The sequence below is a fragment of the Chiloscyllium plagiosum genome, chromosome 3 (assembly GCF_004010195.1).
Source record: "Chiloscyllium plagiosum isolate BGI_BamShark_2017 chromosome 3, ASM401019v2, whole genome shotgun sequence".
Classification (NCBI taxonomy): Eukaryota; Metazoa; Chordata; class Chondrichthyes; order Orectolobiformes; family Hemiscylliidae; genus Chiloscyllium; species Chiloscyllium plagiosum.
Window position 1 is genome coordinate 90,942,767 of NC_057712.1, and position 21,237 is coordinate 90,964,003.

The 21,237-nt window shown below is 40.1% G+C and overlaps 1 protein-coding gene across 1 annotated transcript in view; it reads right to left on the reverse strand.

Moving 5' to 3' along the window:
- The window catches only part of eif2b4 (eukaryotic translation initiation factor 2B, subunit 4 delta), a 33,513-nt gene extending 13,410 nt beyond the window's left edge, over window positions 1-20,103 (reverse strand). The window contains exons 1-6 of the mRNA XM_043675203.1: window positions 20,065-20,103; window positions 18,742-18,892; window positions 12,080-12,268; window positions 11,304-11,383; window positions 4,922-5,013; window positions 2,532-2,646 (exon numbers count right to left, since the gene is read on the reverse strand). Coding sequence (XP_043531138.1) covers window positions 2,532-2,646; window positions 4,922-5,013; window positions 11,304-11,383; window positions 12,080-12,268; window positions 18,742-18,892; window positions 20,065-20,103 — 666 coding nt within the window. The remainder of the gene's footprint in view (window positions 1-2,531; window positions 2,647-4,921; window positions 5,014-11,303; window positions 11,384-12,079; window positions 12,269-18,741; window positions 18,893-20,064) is intronic.
- Between the last annotated feature and the right edge of the window lie 1,134 nt (window positions 20,104-21,237).

Below are 21,237 nucleotides of genomic sequence, written 5' to 3' on the forward strand. Positions count from 1 at the left end.
GGGAACGGTCTTTGCGGGAGGCGGAGAGGGGTGGGGAGGGAAATATATCCCTGGTGGTGGGGTCTGTTTGGAGGTGGCGGAAATGTCGGCGGATGATTTGGTTTATGCGGAGGTTGGTAGGGTGGAAGGTGAGCACTAGGGGCGTTCTGTCCTTGTTGCGGTTGGTGGGGTTGGGTCTGAGGGCGGAGGTGCGGGATGTGGATGAGATGCGTTGGAGGGCATCTTTAACCACGTGGGAAGGGAAATTGCGGTCTCTAAAGAAGGAGGCCATCTGGTGTGTTCTGTGGTGGAACTGGTCCTCCTGGGAGCAGATATGGCGGAGGCGGAGGAATTGGGAATACGGGATGGCATTTTTGCGGGAGATAGGCTGGGAAGAGGTGTAATCCAGGTAGCTGTGGGAGTCAGTGGGTTTGTAAAAAATGTCGGTGCCAAGTCGGTCGTCATTAATGGAGATGGAGATGTTCCAGGAATGGGAGGGAGGTATCAGAGATGATCCAGGTAAATTTAAGGTCAGGGTGGAATGTGTTGGTGAACTTGATGAATTGCTCAACCTCCTCGCTGGAGCACGAGGTGCCGCCAATGCAGTAAAGAAAGCAAGCAATACATTTCGAGAAGGTAGACAGGCTAGTGAAATTGGCAGAGACATTATATGAAATTCAATGCAGAAAAATGTGAGGTGATATACCGTGCTAGGAAAAACTGAAAGAAATGATAAGCTAAATTGTAGAATCTTTATATGGATGCAAGAATAGAGACATGAGGCGTTTGTGCAGAAATCTTTAAAAGATAGCAGAGCAGATTAATGAAGCAGGTAACAAAGGGGTCTAGAAATTGATGGAACATTTACAATAGCCAGGAAGTTATGCCAAGCCAAGATAAAATGAGTTTGGTTCCAACTGGAATACCGTGTTCAGTTCTGAGAACCGTGCTTTAGGAAGGATGTCAATGTCTGAGAGAGGATGTGAAGGCTTCCATAAAAAGGCAAAGGAAAGACTCACTAAAACATTTACAGGGATCAGAGTGTAGAGGAGCGTGGTTAAACTGGAGAAGCTGGGGCAGCTATCCAAACAGCAGAGAAGACAAAGAGGATATTTGATAGAGAGGTATTTATTAAGCAATTTGATCGAGTAAACGAGAAGAAATTATTTCCAACATTTTACTCAAATTAAAACAGAGGGTACAGACTTAAGAATCATTTTTTGTTTGCACTCAGCAAAGTGAGGAAAAGCTCGTTTTACACAATGCATGGTTAGAATTTGAATTCATACTTTAAGAATAAGGGGTCACCCAGTTCAGACAGAGATGAGGGATAAATATTGCTCTCAAAGGGATGGCTAGTCTTTAGAATTGCCTTCTTCAAAAAAGTAGATTCAGTATTTTAAAATATTTTTTTGGCTGAGGTAAATAGTTTCTCGATTATCACAAAGATGAAAGATTATCAGAGATATGCAGGAAAGTAAAGATGAGGTTAAAATTAGATCATCTACATTTTATGGATTGATGGAGCAGGGTCTAAAGGCTGAGTGGCCTACTCATGTTCCTTGTTCACATATGGCTCTCTCTGATAGGGTGGTGGATACAGGTTTTGCAGTCACTTTCAAAAGGTGGATAAACAAATAATTGAAGGGTATGGATATGTGGTGGAGGGTGGTAGAAGAGGGGATGGAATTGGACTGATTTATCTTCAAAAGAAATAGTGTGGACTCAAAGGACTGAATGGACCTCCCCCTATGCAGGACTATTCATTGATTCCACTAACTCAGAACTCTGCTTTGATAACTCTACTTTTCGCAAAAAGCTTTGTAAAGTCTTTTTTTTCTCCCCTCCCCTGCCAAGAAGTCCCTTTTAATGCAGACAACAGCATATTCCACCCCCCGTCCTATTTTAATGCCTCTTATTTTTCATTTTGAAGAAAGAACATCTGATCTGCTCCGTTCACAGATGGTGACAGATCTGCTGTCATCTTCCAGCATTTCCAGCTTCGGATTTTTTATTATCTATTATTTGTTTTTTCTTTCAGATTTTATTTAAAAAGAATGAGTGATGGGCCACTAAAAAAGTGACCAAAAAATTAACCTGTAAAGTAAAAATACAATTTCCAGCTTGAAGTAAAAAGCATCCACAGATCTAAGAGAGAACACTACCAAAAACAACAAGATTCATCCAACAGCCCAAAGGATAAAATGCCAGAAGAGTAATTGTTTCTATCTAGGTATGTCATCAGAATGTCATAAGTAAATGACTTTTGCATTAAATCCATGCAACACAAAAGTCAACTTGGCACTACGGGGAACAATTAAGTCAGCTTAAATTGTTCTGCTCGTCAACACACAGGAAGAAACAATAACTCTCCATTTCAGGCAATACCATTTTGGGATGACTTCCAATGACCTCACCTCAGAAAGCCAATAAAAGGGACAAAAAAGAAAAATAATTACCTTATGAAGGCTAAATTATATTTTTGATGGGCTATTTCATTAATACTATATGTCTTATCTGTTCTTCAGGGCATAGATTAATGTATCCCATACCTGTTTAAAAGCATGTAGTAATGCTATGCATCGTGCATTAGATCCTACGATAATTCCCTGAGAATACTGTAATCCTAGACGTACAATAGCAGGGTGAAGCACAGTCGATGGGATGCTGCAAAGAATCAAAAGAAATAGCAGTATAAATGTCAATTACACTTGTGAACAGTGTTTTAATTAGGTTAAGGCCAGTATCTAAAATGAAGCTTGCTACACCAGTAAAGGTAATTGCTGAACATAACTAGCATGGTAAAAACCACAATAATAGAATTAATATGCTGTTGATGTAAACATAAACTTTGACAGTCAATTTACTATTTAGATATCTAAAACCAGCAATTAAGCCACTGAACAGTATTCAAACTGCGTTGAAACTCAATAACTGTAGACATCATTAGATTGCCACACAGAACAAGAGATTAAAGTTTTGTATCTGATGCTTGAGGATCTTCAAATCTTCTAAGTATGAACTTGATGACATACAAGTCAAGCTGTAACGTGTCAAAAGCAAAAACCCAACTCCAAAAACCAAAGAAAAACAGAGGTGCCCTCTTTCAACATCAAATTTCACTTTGTGTTGTGCCACCGAAGGAAGTTGAGTAATGCTCAGCAAAAGATACATTTTGACAAAGCTTTTGATCTTTCACTCTTCCAGACAGGAAGACAAATTCAAAGGAAAACCAACACTGATACAGCACAAAACAAAAGTGCTGATGGGTTGGGAATAGAACTCAATTTAGCAGAGACACTGCCATGGAGAATGCACCCGCTAATGCTGATTGATAATTAACAATGAGACTGCGTTTACATTTTAAAGCAAAACAGCTGCGGCTCTGGGACGCAGTGGCGTGAAACTGCCTCTGAGCCAGGGCCTGGTTCAAGCTTGATTCAGGTGTTGCCTACTCCAGAGATGCATCCTAACATGTCTGAACAGGTTGATTCAAAAAAATTATAATCCAAAATTGGCTGTCAGAGTAATTCTTTGCACACTGAGGATTATCCAAACAGTGTTGTCCAATTTCAGAATCACATGTAATATTGTACATTATATCATCAGCTATGCAAGGATGAACTGTTTGGTACGAACAATATCTTTCTTGTTCCGAATAGCTGACTTATGCTGTTTGATACAATCTGCCAGTCTTTGGGATGTACAGACTACAAACCCAGCATTACATCAGCACGGACATTCATACACCACATTACTCACTTGTGTGATTGGCAGAACATCTTTTTGGTTTGACAGTAGCATCCTGTTAGTGGCAAACACCACTCTTACTGCTACCACTGAGTCAGAGCTGACAACAAATTTAGGATTGTCAATCAGGCTTGCATTGTCGTGCACTTGGGTGTCTTGGAACTTACGTATATTCATACAGACTGTATTCTTTGCAAACTGAAGGAACATGTACATGCACACACCCATGTAAAGTCAACAAAACAGATGACAGCCATTTGCTGGTTCACTTCTGAACATAATGCCCTGACCAAAGACACCTTCCTAATTTGTAATTTAACAAAGCCTGACTGTCAAACAGTATTAATGGATAATTGCTCTATAGCAATGCTTCTACCAATTAGAGAACAGTTGCCACCAAATCAGGACACTAGTCACATGCACTATAAATGTTGGCTTCCCTCTTATATTGGTATTCTTGCAAAATGTCCTGATGAATGTAAGACATAGAGCTTTTTTTAAACGCAAGATTAAAACTTTGTACTACAAAACAACTATACAGAAAAACAAATCTAAAGAACTGCAGATGCTGGAAACAGAAATTGCTGGAAAATCTCAGCAAGTCGGGCAGATCGGTGGAGAGAAAGCAAAGTTTGTACTTTAGGTCCAGTGGCCCTTCTTCAGAACCAATAAAGAAAATTCTGAGCAAAGTCGGGGAACAGGGACGAGTGGTGATCCCTTGTTTGGTTTTCCTGTATTGTTGCAATCTATTTCACAGCTATATTGGCAATGTGAACTCATTTCATTTTTCAGATGTATTAGTCATTGGTAGAGGTTTTTGCAGAAATGGGGTTAAATAATCAAAAGGAAGCGTTAAATACTGCAGGACCCGTTTGGCTTGAGGAAATTCCCATGTTTATATTCCAGAAATTACACTAAAAAAATGTTTAATGAAAATAACAAAGCTTAAATTAGGGTTCCAACTAGAAATAAATTACTTATCGGGCTTCTTCAATACCAACAAGACAGACTAAAGCAGCTTTGTGATTGTAAATAACCTCTCAACAAATTTACAAATGGTGGTCTAAAACATTTGCAATTCGGGACAGAAAACATCAACAACACTGCACTTGTAGGCAAGTTGTTCATGTCTCCAACTTAACTAGAATGTTACTACATTCAATAAAACAACTATTAAAACATGCCTACTTACGTCAGCTGCTGCGTCAATGGCAATTTACGGCTGTATTGGTGCAAATGTGAAAAGAGAATGACTTTGCTGCCATAATCTTGCCTAAGTGGAACCTAGAATAAATCAAAATATTTTAAGTACTTGTTTAAAATAAAATGAATGTTTTTATGTATCAAACTAAAACGAAATTGACACATCAATACTACCAATACTTCAAGGAAAATTACGGATATTCTTTGGTGACATATCAAATTTTGTACTTGTATTAATGTTTTTGTGTCCCTGAGGTACAAACAACTTTCATTACTTCACTGCAGCTGAAACTTGCAAGAATATTATGGTTATGTGGATAGAATTCTTCACTTTTATTTCTGTACCCAAGTGGCACTGTACAGTCCTTCTGTACAAGTAAGGATATTCCTAACTTCAAAACTGAAATTTAATTATCCTCAAAAGAGGTGCATTGTGGTAAAATCCAACAAACACTCAAATGGATTGGTGACCTTAGCACTATTTTTAGATTCCATTCATATTGCATGTTAAAAGAAAATCAACAACTTCTTTTGAAGCTAATTAATCTATTTAGTCCTTCCTAAAGCTTCTACTCTCCGGAAATACTATGAATTGGATCAAGATCAACAAATTGTTAAATACGTACTACTGTTAATCAACACAAACGGAGGATCTATTAAAATGAGAATAGAACAATAGGCTGCATAAGCATAACGAATGTTGTTCTCAGAGTTGTGGAAAGATTTACTACCATAATTTTGTACTTAAAGTGCAGTGTCCTCTATATTTGAGAGATCAAACATACTGTGACTCCACACTTCCATTAGCTTGCAAGGGTGGTCTCGAGCTTCCAGTTGCTTGTCCACCCTACTTTCAATTGCATATTTTTGTTCTCTACCTCCTATACTATTTCAATAAGACACAATAGAAGCTCACAGATTAGCACATCTTCACTGAGTCATCGAGCCAAAGGTACAGAAGGTGGTCATTCAGGTCACCAATTTCACACCAATGGTCGATACAGCAATCCAGTCTGCCCCATTGTTTATTTCCCTTCAGTGATAAATATAATTTTCTTATAAAATATTACATTGTCTCTGCTTCTAGAACCCTCATTCGTTAAGAGTTCAATGTTATTACATGCTGCATTAAATGCCGTTCCTCATAATCACCCTAAATCTCTTGTCCAAAACCTTTAATTATATACCCTTCTCCTTATAATCATATACGCTAGCTCCAATCAGATCTTTGGAACAGCTTGTCTTTGTATGCTTTATTCAAGCCCATCACATCCTTGTCATCTCCATAAAGTCTTTTATACATCTTTGTTCCAAAGAAAACAGCCCTGTTTCCTCCCAACCTAAAGTCCCTAAATCTCAGAAAAATTCTAATTAATCTCCCAGGCACTTCATTGAGTACCCAATCACAAATATCGTCCTCAATTTCAGCTAGTTATTTTTTAAATCATTATAAGATCACTTTGAAGCTATTGTCATTAAAATTCCTGGCACAATTTTCATTCCCAGATAGGACACATTTAGCACAGAGGGCTGTCAACATTGGGTCTTTAAGTACAGTCAAGACCAAGAAGACAGATTTTTAACCAGTAAGGGTTATGAGGAATGGAGCTGAGGATTATCAAATCAGTTATGATCTCAGTGAATGTCAGGGTTGATTGGACAGGCTAAGTGATCTATGTATGCTCCTTTTCCTCCCCTATCCAGAAGTGCTCTTACACACAACTGAACAGCTTTACCCACTACCATTATGCCTACTCCCGCTTATGGTTTATAGCATTTAGCTAATAGCAATTTTGAATCATAAGAATCAGGTAGCAGTGATCAAATATGAGAATGGACAAACAGACCAAAGAAGGGTGAGACAAGGCTTCAATCTCTCATCAGACTGTTTCTCAGTGGACTTAAAGAAATGCATGGTATAAAAGGTAGGAGAAAAAGTCACCAGCTACAACTGCTCAGCCAATGATATCACACACCAACAAATGAAGACAATGAAGTGGCAGATTGAGTTCAATTTAGTTAAAAGTGAGGTACTGCATTTTGGGAAAGCAATCTGAGCAGGACTTATACACTTAATGGTAAGGTCCTAGGGAGTGTTGCTGAACAAAGAGATCTTGGAGTGCAGGTTCATAGCTCCCTGAAAGTGGAGTCGCTGGTCGATAGGATAGCGAAGAAGCCGTTTGGTACGCTTTACTTTATTGGTCAGAGTATTGAGTAAGAAGTTGGGAGGTCATGTTGCGACTGTACAGGACATTGGTTAGGCCACTGTTGGAATATTGCATGCAATTCTGGTCTCCTTCCTATCGGAAAGATGTTCTGAAACTTGAAAGGGCTTGGAAAAGATTTACAAGCATGTTGCCAGGGTTGGTGGATTTGAGCTACAGCGAGGAGGTTGAATAGGCTGGGGCTGTTTTCTCTGCAGCATTGGAGGTTGAGGGGTGACCTTATAGATGTTTGTAAAATCATGAGGGGCATGGGCAGGATAAATAGGCAAAGTCTCTTCCCTGAGGTGAGGAAGTCCAGAACTAGAGGGCATAGGTTTAGGGTGAGAGGGAAAAGATATAAAAAAGAGCTAAGGGGCAACATTTTCACAGACAGTGGTACATGTATGGAATGAGCTGCCAGAGAAAGTGGTGGAGGCTAGTGCAATTGCAACATTTAAAAGGCATCTGGATAGGTACATGAATAGGAAGGGTTTGGAGGGATATAGACCGGGTTCTGGCAGGTGGGGATAACTGGTTGGCATGGACGAGTTGGACCATGCTGTACACCTCTCTGACTCTAATGTGCAAAGATCAATGAATCCCAGGCAAAAAGATACTGCCTACACTTAGCTGTTTGAAAACACACATAATAGTGATAACATAAAAAGGACATGCCAGTAGGCAACATTGTTGTCAATGGAATGATGTTAGAACATGTCAATCAATTCAACTTTCAAAGAAACACAGCAACATCAACTGTTAAAGGCAGTAATAAAATCTGTCACACGAATAGAGCAGCCAAACGATGTTTTAAATTAAGCAACATTATAAAGAACATCAGTTAGAGTCTGGAAGCAAGAATCCCAATCCTACGAGATTATTTCTGGCCATTAATGAATTATTGACATGAAGCTCGCAGCTTCAGAAGAGAGGAAGAAAGGAAAACAACAACTTGACAGTGTTGTGCTGAAGGAGAAACAGAAAGCTGACGTAGTGATTGTACTGAGGTCAGCCAATTGGACCTCACAGAATGAGTTCCCTGATTGGGTGCTGCTCATGTAAACGATTGGCTGCCATAAAGAGGGGACTGTCAGAGATCTTAACACGCTGGTAGCTGACTGAATGAGTCGGTACTAAAGTCAAGGACTGTTCATGTGTAAATATAAGGGTGACTTGGTGACAGATAACAGCCTCAGTGGGGTGATGTCAGGTAAACTGGGTGGAGAAAAGTTCCAACAAAGTAGTAATGAATTAGACCATAAGATCAAGAGAACTCTGAAATAATATCATAGAAGACAAATGGGAGTCTTTCGAACATGCTATCTATGTGAAAGGTTGGAATGTCTAATCACCACTGGAAGGATGAATGAAAGAAAACCAAGTGGTCAGAGGTGATGCAAGTAACAAAACAATATTAATGATCAATTTAACTAGAACTCAGACAACACTGTCACACTGACTGGAAAAGTTTCCAAACTCCACTATGTCACCAATGCCATCAGTCTGGCACTTAGCCAATGACAAAGCAACATTTTGCTGACCAAAGCATAATTACCAAACAAAATATTTTGTGGCAGACTAAATATTTTAAGTTGCCTTAAAGAAAACTAAAGTTCTTAGGTGAGAAACAATGACTGAAATCGCAAGAGTAAATAATGAATAGACAAATGCACTAAAAGTAGAAATGCTACCAGCAAAATGAGAGATAACTAGTATGAACACAGTCAAACTGAGGACATGTGACATTAAAATAACAGCAATAGATTTTGGTTTCTGGAAATCTGAAAACTAACAAAAAGTGCTGTATATACTCAGCAGGCTGAGCAACATCTGTGGACAGAGAAACAGTTCGGAGTTAGAAACATGATGTGTTCATTGCAAATGAAAGGGAGGAGAGGAACAGTGAAAAGGAAGGTCAGTGATAGGGTGGACGGGGAGAGATTAAATGTCAAAGATGTGAAGGAACTAAAACCAAAACGGTGCAATGTAATAATTTTGCAAAACATCTGGGAGCAGAACATATAAAACAAGATTAAGACATGTCAAGGAGAACAGAATCAGAACAGAGGTTATGGTCAATGTTGAGTCTAGAAGCCCACAACTGTCTAATAAAATGCCAAATGAAGTTGTTGAGGTGCTTTTCCTCGAGTGTGAATTGAGTTTCAATGAAACACTGCAGCAAGTAGTGACAAGAAATGAGACAGAGAGCAAGGTGCAGAATTAACATTGTAGGAAACAGGAAGCCCGAGGTCGTGCTTGCAAACTGAGTGGAAGTGTTCTGCAAACCAGCTGCCGTGCCTGCATTTGGTCTCCCTGAAGTGGGGAAAACCACATTGGCAGCAGTAAATACAGTACACTAAATTCACCTGCTTCACCTCCAAGTTGCATTAATTTAGCCTGCAAGAAGCTTGACTCTAGTTTGAGCTGGTCAGAATTGGTTATGTGCATATAATAAAAGATGTTACTTTTCGATAATGCAAACTGAATAATACTCCTCTGAACCATGCAGTAACGCTGTGAACTCGCACAATTACCAATTAAAATCTTAATCACGAAGCAAGGAAACAAACAATTAGCACACAGTTCAAACCTTAAACTTGGAAACGTTTTTAAAGCAATCAGCTGAATCAGTCTGTAAGAGACATTCACAATACACCACCAAATGACATGAACCAGTTTGATCAGTTTTAGCACCAAACTAAATTAAATGTAAACCCATGTATCATTCTGGACAAAAATATTAATAGAGTAGTCATCAAAACCAACAAAGTAAGCAATGGACCTTAAGACATGGGCTCATGGTTTTGTTCTAAAATAGGTTAAAACATACAACAAGGCAAGGGCACCAAAAAACAGTCACATATAGGTTTGCAGCTTCTTCTGTAACACAAGGTCTTGAGCTTCCTGAATTGTCAATAAAATCAACAATTCCTTAATGGATGTAAAATACAGCTAGCGACTGCACATTGGTTTACGATCTGAATTTATAGATTCAGGGACAGCCATGACACGCCATTCTAATGTGATAGATTCATGAAGAAGTAAGGAGAAAAATATGTGAAAACATGGTAGGTTTCAAAAAATCTACAAACTCAAGTTTAGATCTCCAGTTTCTGTTCAAATATCCCATAGGCTGCCTCAAATATTGACAGCAAAGGTTCTAGAAAAATATGTGTGGCAGTAAAATTGAACACTGAGTAGACATTGAGGGACAAGGGCACAAGCTTGATATTCTGTGTTCCACAAAGCCATTCCTTAATTTACAAGGCATAAGTCAAGATGATTTGCCAGGGTGAGTACAGCTCTATAAACCTAGAAGCTGAGCATTATCATGACAAAGCAGCCTGTTTTATCAGCTTCATTCACATTCAGCATTCACTCCCTTCATCAAAGATATAATATGAACACAATATGCAACATCTACAAGATAAACTGCAGCAATTCATCAAAAGCTTTCCAGACAGCATTTTCCAAATCCATGTCATCTATCACTTTCAAACAGCAAGCGTTTGGGAACACAATCACCTCAGAGTTTCCACTAATTTCACAAATTCCTGACTTGAGAATATATTATTATTCTTTCAATGATACTGAAACAAATTCCTGGAACTCTGTTCCTGACACGTTACTGTGAAATATCTTCACCATATGAACTTCTGGATAGCTAAGACACATCATCACTGTTATGTGAGGAGTATTTAGGAATAGCTAACAATATCACCAGAAATGCTCAAGTGCTGCAAATTAATAAGAATGATTTTGGAAACCTGTTTTGGCATCTTGACAAAACATTACTGGAATTGAAGTAATACAAAATAGAAAAAATGATTTGCAATGAAGGCCACTGCAGAGACAGGTAAGTGTTTCAACATGCTGCATTCCAAGACATGTACATTAGAATCTAAATCTAATCTAAAATCTAACAATGATCAGGGTCATGCCTGTTATTCTCCAACATTCAGTCAGAAGCTGGAATATCTCCAGATTAAAAATTGTAAGGTAACTCAACTCTTGTTATCTTTATTCCATTATTCTGACAGATAATAAGACTACACCAGAGAAAATCTGACTGAAATATATACAAGTTAGAAAATAGAATTTAAAAAGGTGAATCAAAAACATTTACTTTGTTGTTTCAACCAGAACATTTTAATATTAAAATGCTACCTGTTGCCGCTCCAGTTTTTTGGCCAGTTTTTTGAGAGCTGCTGGGTCATCTGCCTGAACATGATCTGGGAGTCGCTTTACTGTGGAAAAGGTGTTGAGAAGATGTACTCATTACTCAGGAGAATGCAAGGAAATAAAAACACACTTATTAAATCCTCAATTTCTTTAAAATCTTTCTTTAGAACTTCAAAACGGTCTTTGGTGCATTCTTTCTTGGAAGTCAAGTAACATTCATAAATGGCAAGCAACAATGTTAACAAAACACCAGAACATTATATGAAACACTGGTGACAGTAGGTAGTGTGTCAATTTTATTTCAGATTTGGGGAAAAAGTTACAAATCATTTAAGCCAAGTTCCTTCTGTTAGTGGGGTTTCAAATCAATAAGAGATTAGGTTAGCCAGTTCAAACTGATCGGACTCCTCTATCAGACTGAATGCACAACACCTTTCCCTTGCAACTGAACTACAATTTTCACAAAAATATAAATTTTTTACTTACTAATTTAATAGCTGTGAATGCAAAGGGAATAGCTATCCAAAAATGGATTATTTAAAAACATTTAAATAGAAATTTTTGAAAAGTACATTACACAAAATTGCTTATTTACTTGTTTAGGTATACAAAACATGCTGATACAACGAGAACAGTTTTCAACTATTTCAACTCCATAAATTTCAATGTCAGCAATCAGTTTTGAAGGACTTGCTGCTTCTTCCTTTTCCTCTGTTGCACTCAACCACCCATTACAGTATACTGATTATGTTTCTTTTTACCTTGCTGAGGCTCACTGGCTACAACTTTTGGCTTCAATAAAGCAGCAGGCTGGCTCTGGTCAGATCTCTTGGACTGTTTTGAACGGTCTTCTAGCTTTGCTTTCCTTTCTGCTCGAAGTTCAGCTTTGCTTTTCCCAGCTGAAACTTTATCACTATTGACAAACGTTTCATTTAATGTTGTATTTGCTACTTGAAGTCAAAATAAAGGAGAACAAGGGTGAAAGTTAATAAGGATTTACTAATATTTGATTCACTTCAGTTTTTCAACAGTATTTAGTGAAAAGTAAATGATATGAGTAGCTTGTAACAATTCCTCCTCCCACGGTAGTGAGTTCACCCAAGATCCAACCTAAGTAAATATCAGTGAACAAAATTATCTTGAGAGAAAATATTGAATTTGCTAAGTACTTGTACATTAGTAAAACTGAAATTAAATTATAAAAGAAACATGGAATGTTCACATCACTCAAACTGTCATGTCTGGTTCTATATAAGGGCAACTCAACAAGTCAACTTCCTGGTTTTTCCCTGCACTCTTACAATCTTTCTCACCTCATATCATGATCCTACTATTTAAACAAACAAATCCTTCAAGATGAAGATGATTATGATCATCAATATCTTTTCTGAAAATCTCTATTGCATCTGCTTCCATCAGACCCTCGGGCAGGACATGGGCGATCCTACCACTCAGTATGTAAAAATGTTTTTCTTTATGTTGCCTTTGGTTCTGCTCAGTCATTTTAAATCCATGTCCGTGAGCACTCAACCCGCCGACCAATGAGAACAGTTTGTTCTATTTACTCTATGCAGAATTTTGAACTGCTTGAATACAAACCAAACATTCAACACTACAGTAACAGAATTCCAATATGCTTATATCACCATAAAATTTCAACTTTTATTCATGTATATTTAACTACAAATGCTTTTGCTGCATGACTAGAAGTCATTCTAAATTCAGGCCTTTAGCACCAGTCTGATCATTCGAAGGAATGGCAACCACAGATTACTGCTCCTCTCCAATTTTGTCTTGCAGCAACAGAGCTACACATTTCTGGCCAGGAGTCGCAAGACTGTCCTCTTCAGAGATTAAAGCGTAATTCGGAGTCCTTCTTCATTGAGTTGATCAACATATTCCATCATATCCACATTTGTACCTGTCCTTCATGCACCTCCTCCCCTTTTGATAGAGCTGTACACTGAAAAGCTTTAGAATATTTAAGCTGCTTTTCAAGTATCACATATACTCGAGTAATAGTCAAACTTTTTTGACGACTTTTTAAGATTAAATTTACGGGGTCAACTATTACATGGATACTACTTTTGAGGGGCTGACACTCATGCCTATCAAAATTCAGACCATATCATCAGCAGAAGCCCAACTGATCACTAAACGTCTGAAGGGAGAATACAGAAAGGCAGAAATTTTAAAAAAGGTCCTCAAGGGTAGTAATGTCTGGATTATCCAGGTGCTGCGAGCGAATGAGAGTAGGATTAGGAGAATAGAGCAGATGAATGCATGGCTGAGGAGCTGCTGCAGGGAGAAGGCTTCACATTTTTGGATCATTGGAATCTCTTCTGGAGTCGAAGTGACCTGCACAAGAAGGACAGATTGCACCTGAATTTGAAGGGGACTAATATACTGGCAGGGAGATTTGCTACAACTGCTCAGGAGGATTTAAGCTATTAAGGTGGGGAGTGGAATCCAGACAGATAGTGAGGAAAGAGATCAATCTGAGAGTGGTACAGTTGATAAAAGAAGCGAGTCAAACAATCAGGGCAGGCAGGGACAAAGTAGAGAACAAGGTAGGACTGATAAACTAAACTGCATTTATTTCAATGCAAGAGGCCTAACAGGGAAGGCAGATGAACTTCCTGAAGAAGGGCTTATGCCCGAAACGTCGATTCTCCTGTTCCCTGGATGCTGCCTGACCTGCTGCGCTTTTCCAGCAACACATTTCCAGATGAACTCAGGGCATAGTTAGGAACATGGGACTGGGATTTCATAGCAATTACAGAAATGTGGCTCAGGGATGGACAGCACTGGCAGCTGAATGTTCCAGGATACAAAAATGGTATAGGAAGGATAGAAAGGAGGGCAAGAGAGGAGAGGCAGTAGCATTTTTGATAAGGGGTAACATTACAGCTGTACTAGCGAGGATATTCCTGGGAATGCATCCAAGGAGGTTATTTGGGTGGAACTGAGAAATAAGAAAGGGATGATCACCTTACTGCGACTGTATTATAGAGCCCCTTAATAGCCAGCGGGAAATTGAGAAGCAAATTTGTCAGGAGATGTCAATCATCTGTAAGAATAATAGGGTGGTTATGCTAGGGGATTTTACGTTTCCAAACATAGACTGGGACTGCCATCGTGTTAAGGTATTAGATGGAGAGGAATTTGTTAAGCGTGTACAAGAACATTTTCTGATTCAGTATGTGGATGTACCTACTAGAGAAGGTGCAAACCTTGACCTACTCTTGGAAAACAAGGCAGAGCAGGTGAGTGAGGTGTCAGTCGGGGAGCATTTTCGGGCCAGCGACCATAATTCTACTAGTTTTAAAATAGTGATGGAAAAGGATAGACCAGACCTAAAAGTTGAAGCTCTAAATTGGAGAAAAGCCAATTTTGATGGTATTAGGCAAGAACTTTCAAAAGCTGATTGGGGGCAGATGTTTGCACGTAAAGGGATGGCTGGAAAATGGGGAGTCTTTCAGAAATTAGGTCATGAGAGTCCAGAAAAAGTATATTCCTGTTAGGGTGAAAGGAAAGGCTGGCAGGAATAGGGAATGCTGGATAACTAGAGAAATTGGGGTTTGGTTAAGAAAAAGAAGCATATGTCAGGTATAGACAGGAGAGATTGAGTGAATCCTCAAAACAGGATAAAAGCAGTATGAGCATACTTACGAAGGAAATCAGGAGGGCAAAAAGGGAACATCAAATAGCATTAAGGAGAATCCAAAGGGTTTTTACAAATACATTAAGGACAAAAGGGTGACTAGGGAGAGAATCGGGTCCCTCAAAGATCAGCAAGGCAGCATTTGTGTAGAGTGCAGGAGATGGGGGAGATACTAAACAAGTATTTTGCATCAGTATTTACTGTGGAGAAGGACACGGAAGATATAGATTGTAGGGAAATAGATGGTGACATCTTGAAAAATGTCCATATTACAGAGGTGGTGGTGCTGGATCTTTTGAAACGCATAAAAGTGGTTAAATGCCCATGGACCTGATCAGATGTACCCTAGAACTCTGTGGGAAGCTGGGGAAGTGATTGCTGGGCCTCTTGCTGAGATACTTGTATCATCGATAGTCACAGGTGAGGTGCCTGAAGACTGAAGATTGGCTAATGTGGTGCCACTGTTTAACAAAGGTGGTAAGGACAAGCCAGGGAATGATAGACCAGTGAACCTGACATCAGTGGTGGGCAAGTTGTTGGAAGGAATCCTGAGGGACAGGATTTACATGTATTTGGAAAGGCAGGAATTGATTAGGAATAGTCAACATGGCTTCGTGCATGGGAAATCATGTCTCACAAACTTGATTGAGTTTTTTGAAGAAGTAACAAAAAGGATTGATGAGGGCAGAGCTGTGGACTTGATCTATATGGACTTCATAGTAAGGCATTCGACAAGGTTCCCCATGGGAGACTGGTTAGCAAGATTAGATCTCATGAAATACAAGGAGAACAAGCCATTTGGATATAGAACTGGCTCAAAGGTAGAAGACAGAGGGTGGTGGTGGAGGGTTGCTTTTCAGACTGGAGGCCTGTGACCAGTGGAGTGTCACAAGGATTGGTGTTGGGTCCACTCTTTTTTGTCTTTTGTATGAATGATTTGGATGTCAGCATAAGAGGTATAGTTAGTAAGTTTGTCGATGACACCAAATCTGGTGGTGCAGTGGACAGCAAAGAAGGTTACCTCAGATGAAAATGGGATCTTGATTAGATGAGCCAATGGACTGAGAAGTGGCAGATGGAGTTTAATTCAGATAAATGTGAGGAACTGCATTTTGGAAAAGTAAATCTTAGCAGGACATATACACTTAATGATAAGGTCCGAGGGAGTGTTGCTGAACAAAGGTTAGGTGAATTGGCCTGGCTAAATTGCCCGTAGTGTTAGGTGTAGGGGTAAATGTAGGGGAATGGGTCTGGGTGGGTTGCGCTTCGGCGGGTCGATGTGGACTTGTTGGGCCGAAGGGCCTGTTTCCACACTGTAAGTAACCTAATCTAACCTAATCTAAAGAGACCTTAGAATGCAGGTTCATAGCTCCTTGAAAGTGAAGTCACAGGTAGATAGGATAGTGAAGGCAGCGTTTGGTATGCTTTCCTTTATTGGTCAGAGTACAGGAGTTGGGAGGTCATGTTGCAGCTGTACAGGACATTGGTTAGGCTACTTTTGGAATATTGCGTGCAATCCTAGTCTCCTTCCTGTCGGAAGGATGTTGTGAAACTTGAAAGGATTCAGAAAAGATTCACAAGGATGTTGCCAGGGTTGGAGGATTTGAGCTATAGGGAGAGGATTAATAGGCTAGGGCTGATTGGAGGCTGAAGGGTGACCTTATAGAGGTTTATAAAATCATAAGGGTCATGGAGAGGGTAAATTGGCAAAGCCTTTTCCCTGGGTTGAGGAAGCCCAGAACTAGAGGGCATAGGTTTAGAATGAGAGGGGAAAGATATAAAAGGGACCTAAGGGGCAAGTCTTTCATGCAAAGAGTGGTGCATGTATGGAATGAGCTGTCAGGGCAAGTGGTGGAGGCTGGTACAATATTAAAAGGCATCTGGATGTGTATATGAATAGGAAGGGTTTAAAGAGATATAGTCCATGTGCTGGCAATGGGATAGATTAGGGTTGGATATCTGGTCAGCATGGACGAGTTGGACTGAAGGGTCTGTTTCCATGCTGTACATCTCTACAACTTTATGAATAAAAGAAAAAAAAAGTGAATTATAGTAAGTCTGAAAACCTGAAGCAGAATACAACAGCTAGCGGACTGGAGGACCAGGAGCGAAGCAGAACAACCAGCAGATTGGAAAGCTGGAGCAGAACGTGACGACCCGCACACTGGCTCACAAACGTTGCTCTGTTATCTGTGAAGATCTAGGGTCCGCTTTTACACAAGATATATGGAAACTTCCAGGTTATTTGGCCAAAAAATAGGGGGTCAAGTTTTACAGGAGATCGACTATTACTCGAATAGAAATGGTATTTAAGTAAATAAGGGTGGGAAGAGTTGGTAGAGTGGAATGGATGCAGCAGATCAGGTGCACTAGGGCATCACATGGTCAGTTCACGGAAAGGGAATTAAGTGCTTGGGAAAGTCGGAAGGCCGAGGGGGAGCAAGTCAGAGGTGTGGGAAGAATTTATGTGGGAGTTGGAATGTCAGATAGGGAAAAGCTGGAAGAAGCAAAATGTCAGTTGTATAGTTACTTAAGTGTCATTCGTGGATTCAAACTGTCCAACATTTCTTGAATCGCTCCTCAGCTCAGTATGTTGGATAGAATCTCTGATTCTAATTCCATGGGATTTTATTTTTAAAAGAGAGTCCTGGGAAGTAGGATAATTACCTATCAGGAATTCAAACTTCCTGGGCAAATCTCATGGAGTCAGTGCATTCGGACTTAGAAGGGCTCCACACTCGTAAATTGGATGTTATGTCCAGTCTAAACTAAATCAAGATCAGAAACCTGGACAAGAATAGGAATAGCAAATCACAACTTGCATTATTCTTCCTCAAAATCGTGCAGACATTCATTTACCAAGTGCCAAATTGTGTGTATTGACATTGATCCTGACAAACTGTGACAACTTTAGTCACTCATTAGATCTTAAAAACAATGTACTAAATACGCTTTAATCTGTTTGAACTCTTTGACAAAGTAGGACTTTACAGATTATTGACATGGAAATACAATTTGTGGACAGGTATCAATACATGTATTTTAAAGACTCATCCAGCCTTTTTTGTAAGTTTTACAAATCTCAATTTTAGAAATCTTCAGTAAATCTTCTTATAATGGTAGATAAGATACCCACACTAGTCTTTTCAGCCCCACTTTGATCGGAAAGATGCTGTGAAACCTGAAAGGGTTCAGAAAAGATTTACAAGGATGTTGCCAGGGGTGGAGGATTTAAGCCAAAGGGAGAGGCTGAACAGGCTGGGCTGTTTTCCATGGAGCGTCAGAGGCTGAGGGGTGACCTTATAGAGGTCTACAAAATTATGAGGTGCATGGATAGGATAAATAGGCAAAGTATTTTCCCTGGGGTCGGAGAGTCCAGAACTAGAGGATATAGGTTTAGGGTGAGAGGGGAAACATACAAGAGAGACCTACGGGGCAACTTTTTCCACACAGAGGGTGGTACGTGTATGGAATGAGCTGCCAGAGGAAGTGGTGGAGGCTGGTACAATTGCAATATTTAAGAGGCATTTGGATGGGTATATTAATAGGAAGGGTTTGGAGGGATACGGGCCGGGTGCTGGCAGGTGGGACTAGATTGGGTTAGGATACCTGGTCGGGTTGGACCGAAGGGTCTGTTTCCATGCTGTACATCTCTATGACTCTATTGCTAGAAGAGCTGTTCTAATCCTGACACTGCTAACCTGAGACTGCATGCAAAAATAAATTAGCCACGAGAGAGAAATAGATTGTGTAGTTTACTTTTCTGCTGTTGCTGCTGTTTATTTGGGTCATCTGTCGAAAAAGAATTACCACCATCTGTGGTCTTATCTTGCTTCCTGTTTTTCTTCTGCTGTTTCTTCTCCTTCCTCAATCGCTGCTTTTCTTCCTTGGACAACTCTTGCCCTTCTAACTATCAAAGAAAATAAACAAAGAACAGCTTTTATGCCATTGGATTTGTTGAGGAAGAGAGAGGCCACTTACATTATACAGGAAAATCGTTTAACAGAATATGACATCAGACCTGGGGAAATCTAAATCTTTTCTGTGAAATGGGAACAAGTCTTGATTAATAATGTATTGAGAGGGGAAAAAAACTTCAAAGAACGGTAAATAACTGCTGTTGCTATCCAATGTTCCTTAAAACTGTTATGCTCAAACTATTCTAAGATATCAGGCACGATTTCCCCACTATGAAGCCATACTTAACAAAGTCTCTACTTGATAATATTACCAATGTCTAAATGCTCTGCTTTTGCATCCTCTATAACATTTTCCCATTCACAGACATTAAGCTAATTGGCCTATAGTTTTTAATGATGCTACCATATTTAATAAAAATAATTATCTCCTCACCTGAAGAAAAGGGAAATGAATCACCATAGGCCAAATTCAAATTGAAAATAATTAAAGAGAGGACATACTCTCAAGTCACACTCTCACAAACCAAGAATATCAACTAACCATTTCTTGACAATAATAGAAACAGACACAGGAGAAAGTGAGGTCTGCAGACGCTGGAGATCAAAGCTGAAACTTTATTGCTGGAACAGCACAGCAGGTCAGGCAGCATCTAGGGAACAGAAGATTCGACGTTTCGGGCACATGCCTCCTGAAGAAGGGCATGTGCCCGAAACGTCGAATCTTCTGTTCCCTAGATGCTGCCTGACCTGCTGTGCTGTTCCAGCAATAAAGTTTCAGCTAGAAACAGACACAGACATTCTGGTCTCTGGATAGTTGGAGAGCGAACATACCCTGAGAGATTCACGTGAAGATCTCTCAATAGTCCTAACATCTGGAACCTTTCAAGAAAGTCACTAACTCTGAAATCTGAGACTTCAGAAACTTCCAGCTTGTGTAAACAGTTACTGAGGAAATGTTAATGGGATTAAAACCTGGTTAACCGTACAACCAATCTGCTAATCACTTATACCAACCAAACCTACCACACACCAGACAAGGCTCAACACATCCAACACCCACAGAATGATTCTACCTCAACCACACCCACCAAGGACATCTTACTGACCACCACTTCCAGTGAGATCTGGCCAACCTCCTCCCCACAACAAACCCCTGACTAACTTCCCCCAAATCCCGCAGACACCTGACAGCCCTGGCCATTACAGGCACCCAACAGACCAGGTATCATACTCCCACCCCTCATCAAACTTGGATACTTAAATACAACCCATGCCCACACACATGACCTTGCCTATGCTGTCACCCACGTATCTGTCATCTGTATCCCTCACCCACTTGGCACCATACACACACGCACCTGCCACTTGTATGCCCTCACCAACTTGATACCTGTAGTCCTCAGTCCAACAAGTCCACACTGACCCGCCAAGGAACATCCCACCCAGAACCATTCCTCTACCCTATTACTTTACATTTCCCCTGACTAACGCAACTAACCTACACATGCATGAACACTTTGGACAGTTTAGCATGGCCAATCCACCTAACCTGCACATCTTTGGACTGTGGGAGGAAACCACACAGACACAGGGAGAATGTGCCAACTCCATACAGACAGTTGCCTGAGGATGGAATCGAACTTGGGTCCCTGGCGCTGTGAGGCAGAAGTGCTAACCACTGAGCCACCATGCAAATCAGGCTCAAAACTATAACCTGGTTTCTCTCTCCACAGATGCTACCAGATTTGCTTTACGTTGCTTCACACTTGCTGTGTTTAATTCAGATTTCCAGCATCCATAGCATTTTACTTGTACAGAGGAACCTTGATTTCCGATAACCAATTATCTGAAAATTGGATTATCCGAAGGAGATCTTGAAGTCCCCATGGAAACATTACATCAAAGACGTGTTTCCAATAGCGATCGTGTCTTTTGTTTACAGTGATTAAACAGGCACAGTCTCCAAATGACTGACGTCCCGCACTCTCTCTCTCCATACACACACTTTCCCTGGAGTTCTACACAGGGGTGTACCCTAAACCCCCATCCCCAGGTAATTTCTCCAACATTGTCCTGTACAGGGCAAAGATGGAACCTGTCAAAAAGTTGCAGTAAAAGATTGTGTGTGTGCGCGCGCGCTTGCACTTTTTGGAAACTTATTCCACAAAGGCAGCTGCAGTCTTACTATTAGTGTCCAGTTCGGCTGCCCCGAAGAGGGGCCGATGTGTACAGGGTTTTTTGGGGGGGGGTTGAAGTGTTGAGCCACGGGTGGTTGGGTTGGTTGGTCCAGGTGTCCCAGAGGTGTTCTCTGAAACATTCCGCAAGTAGGCGACCT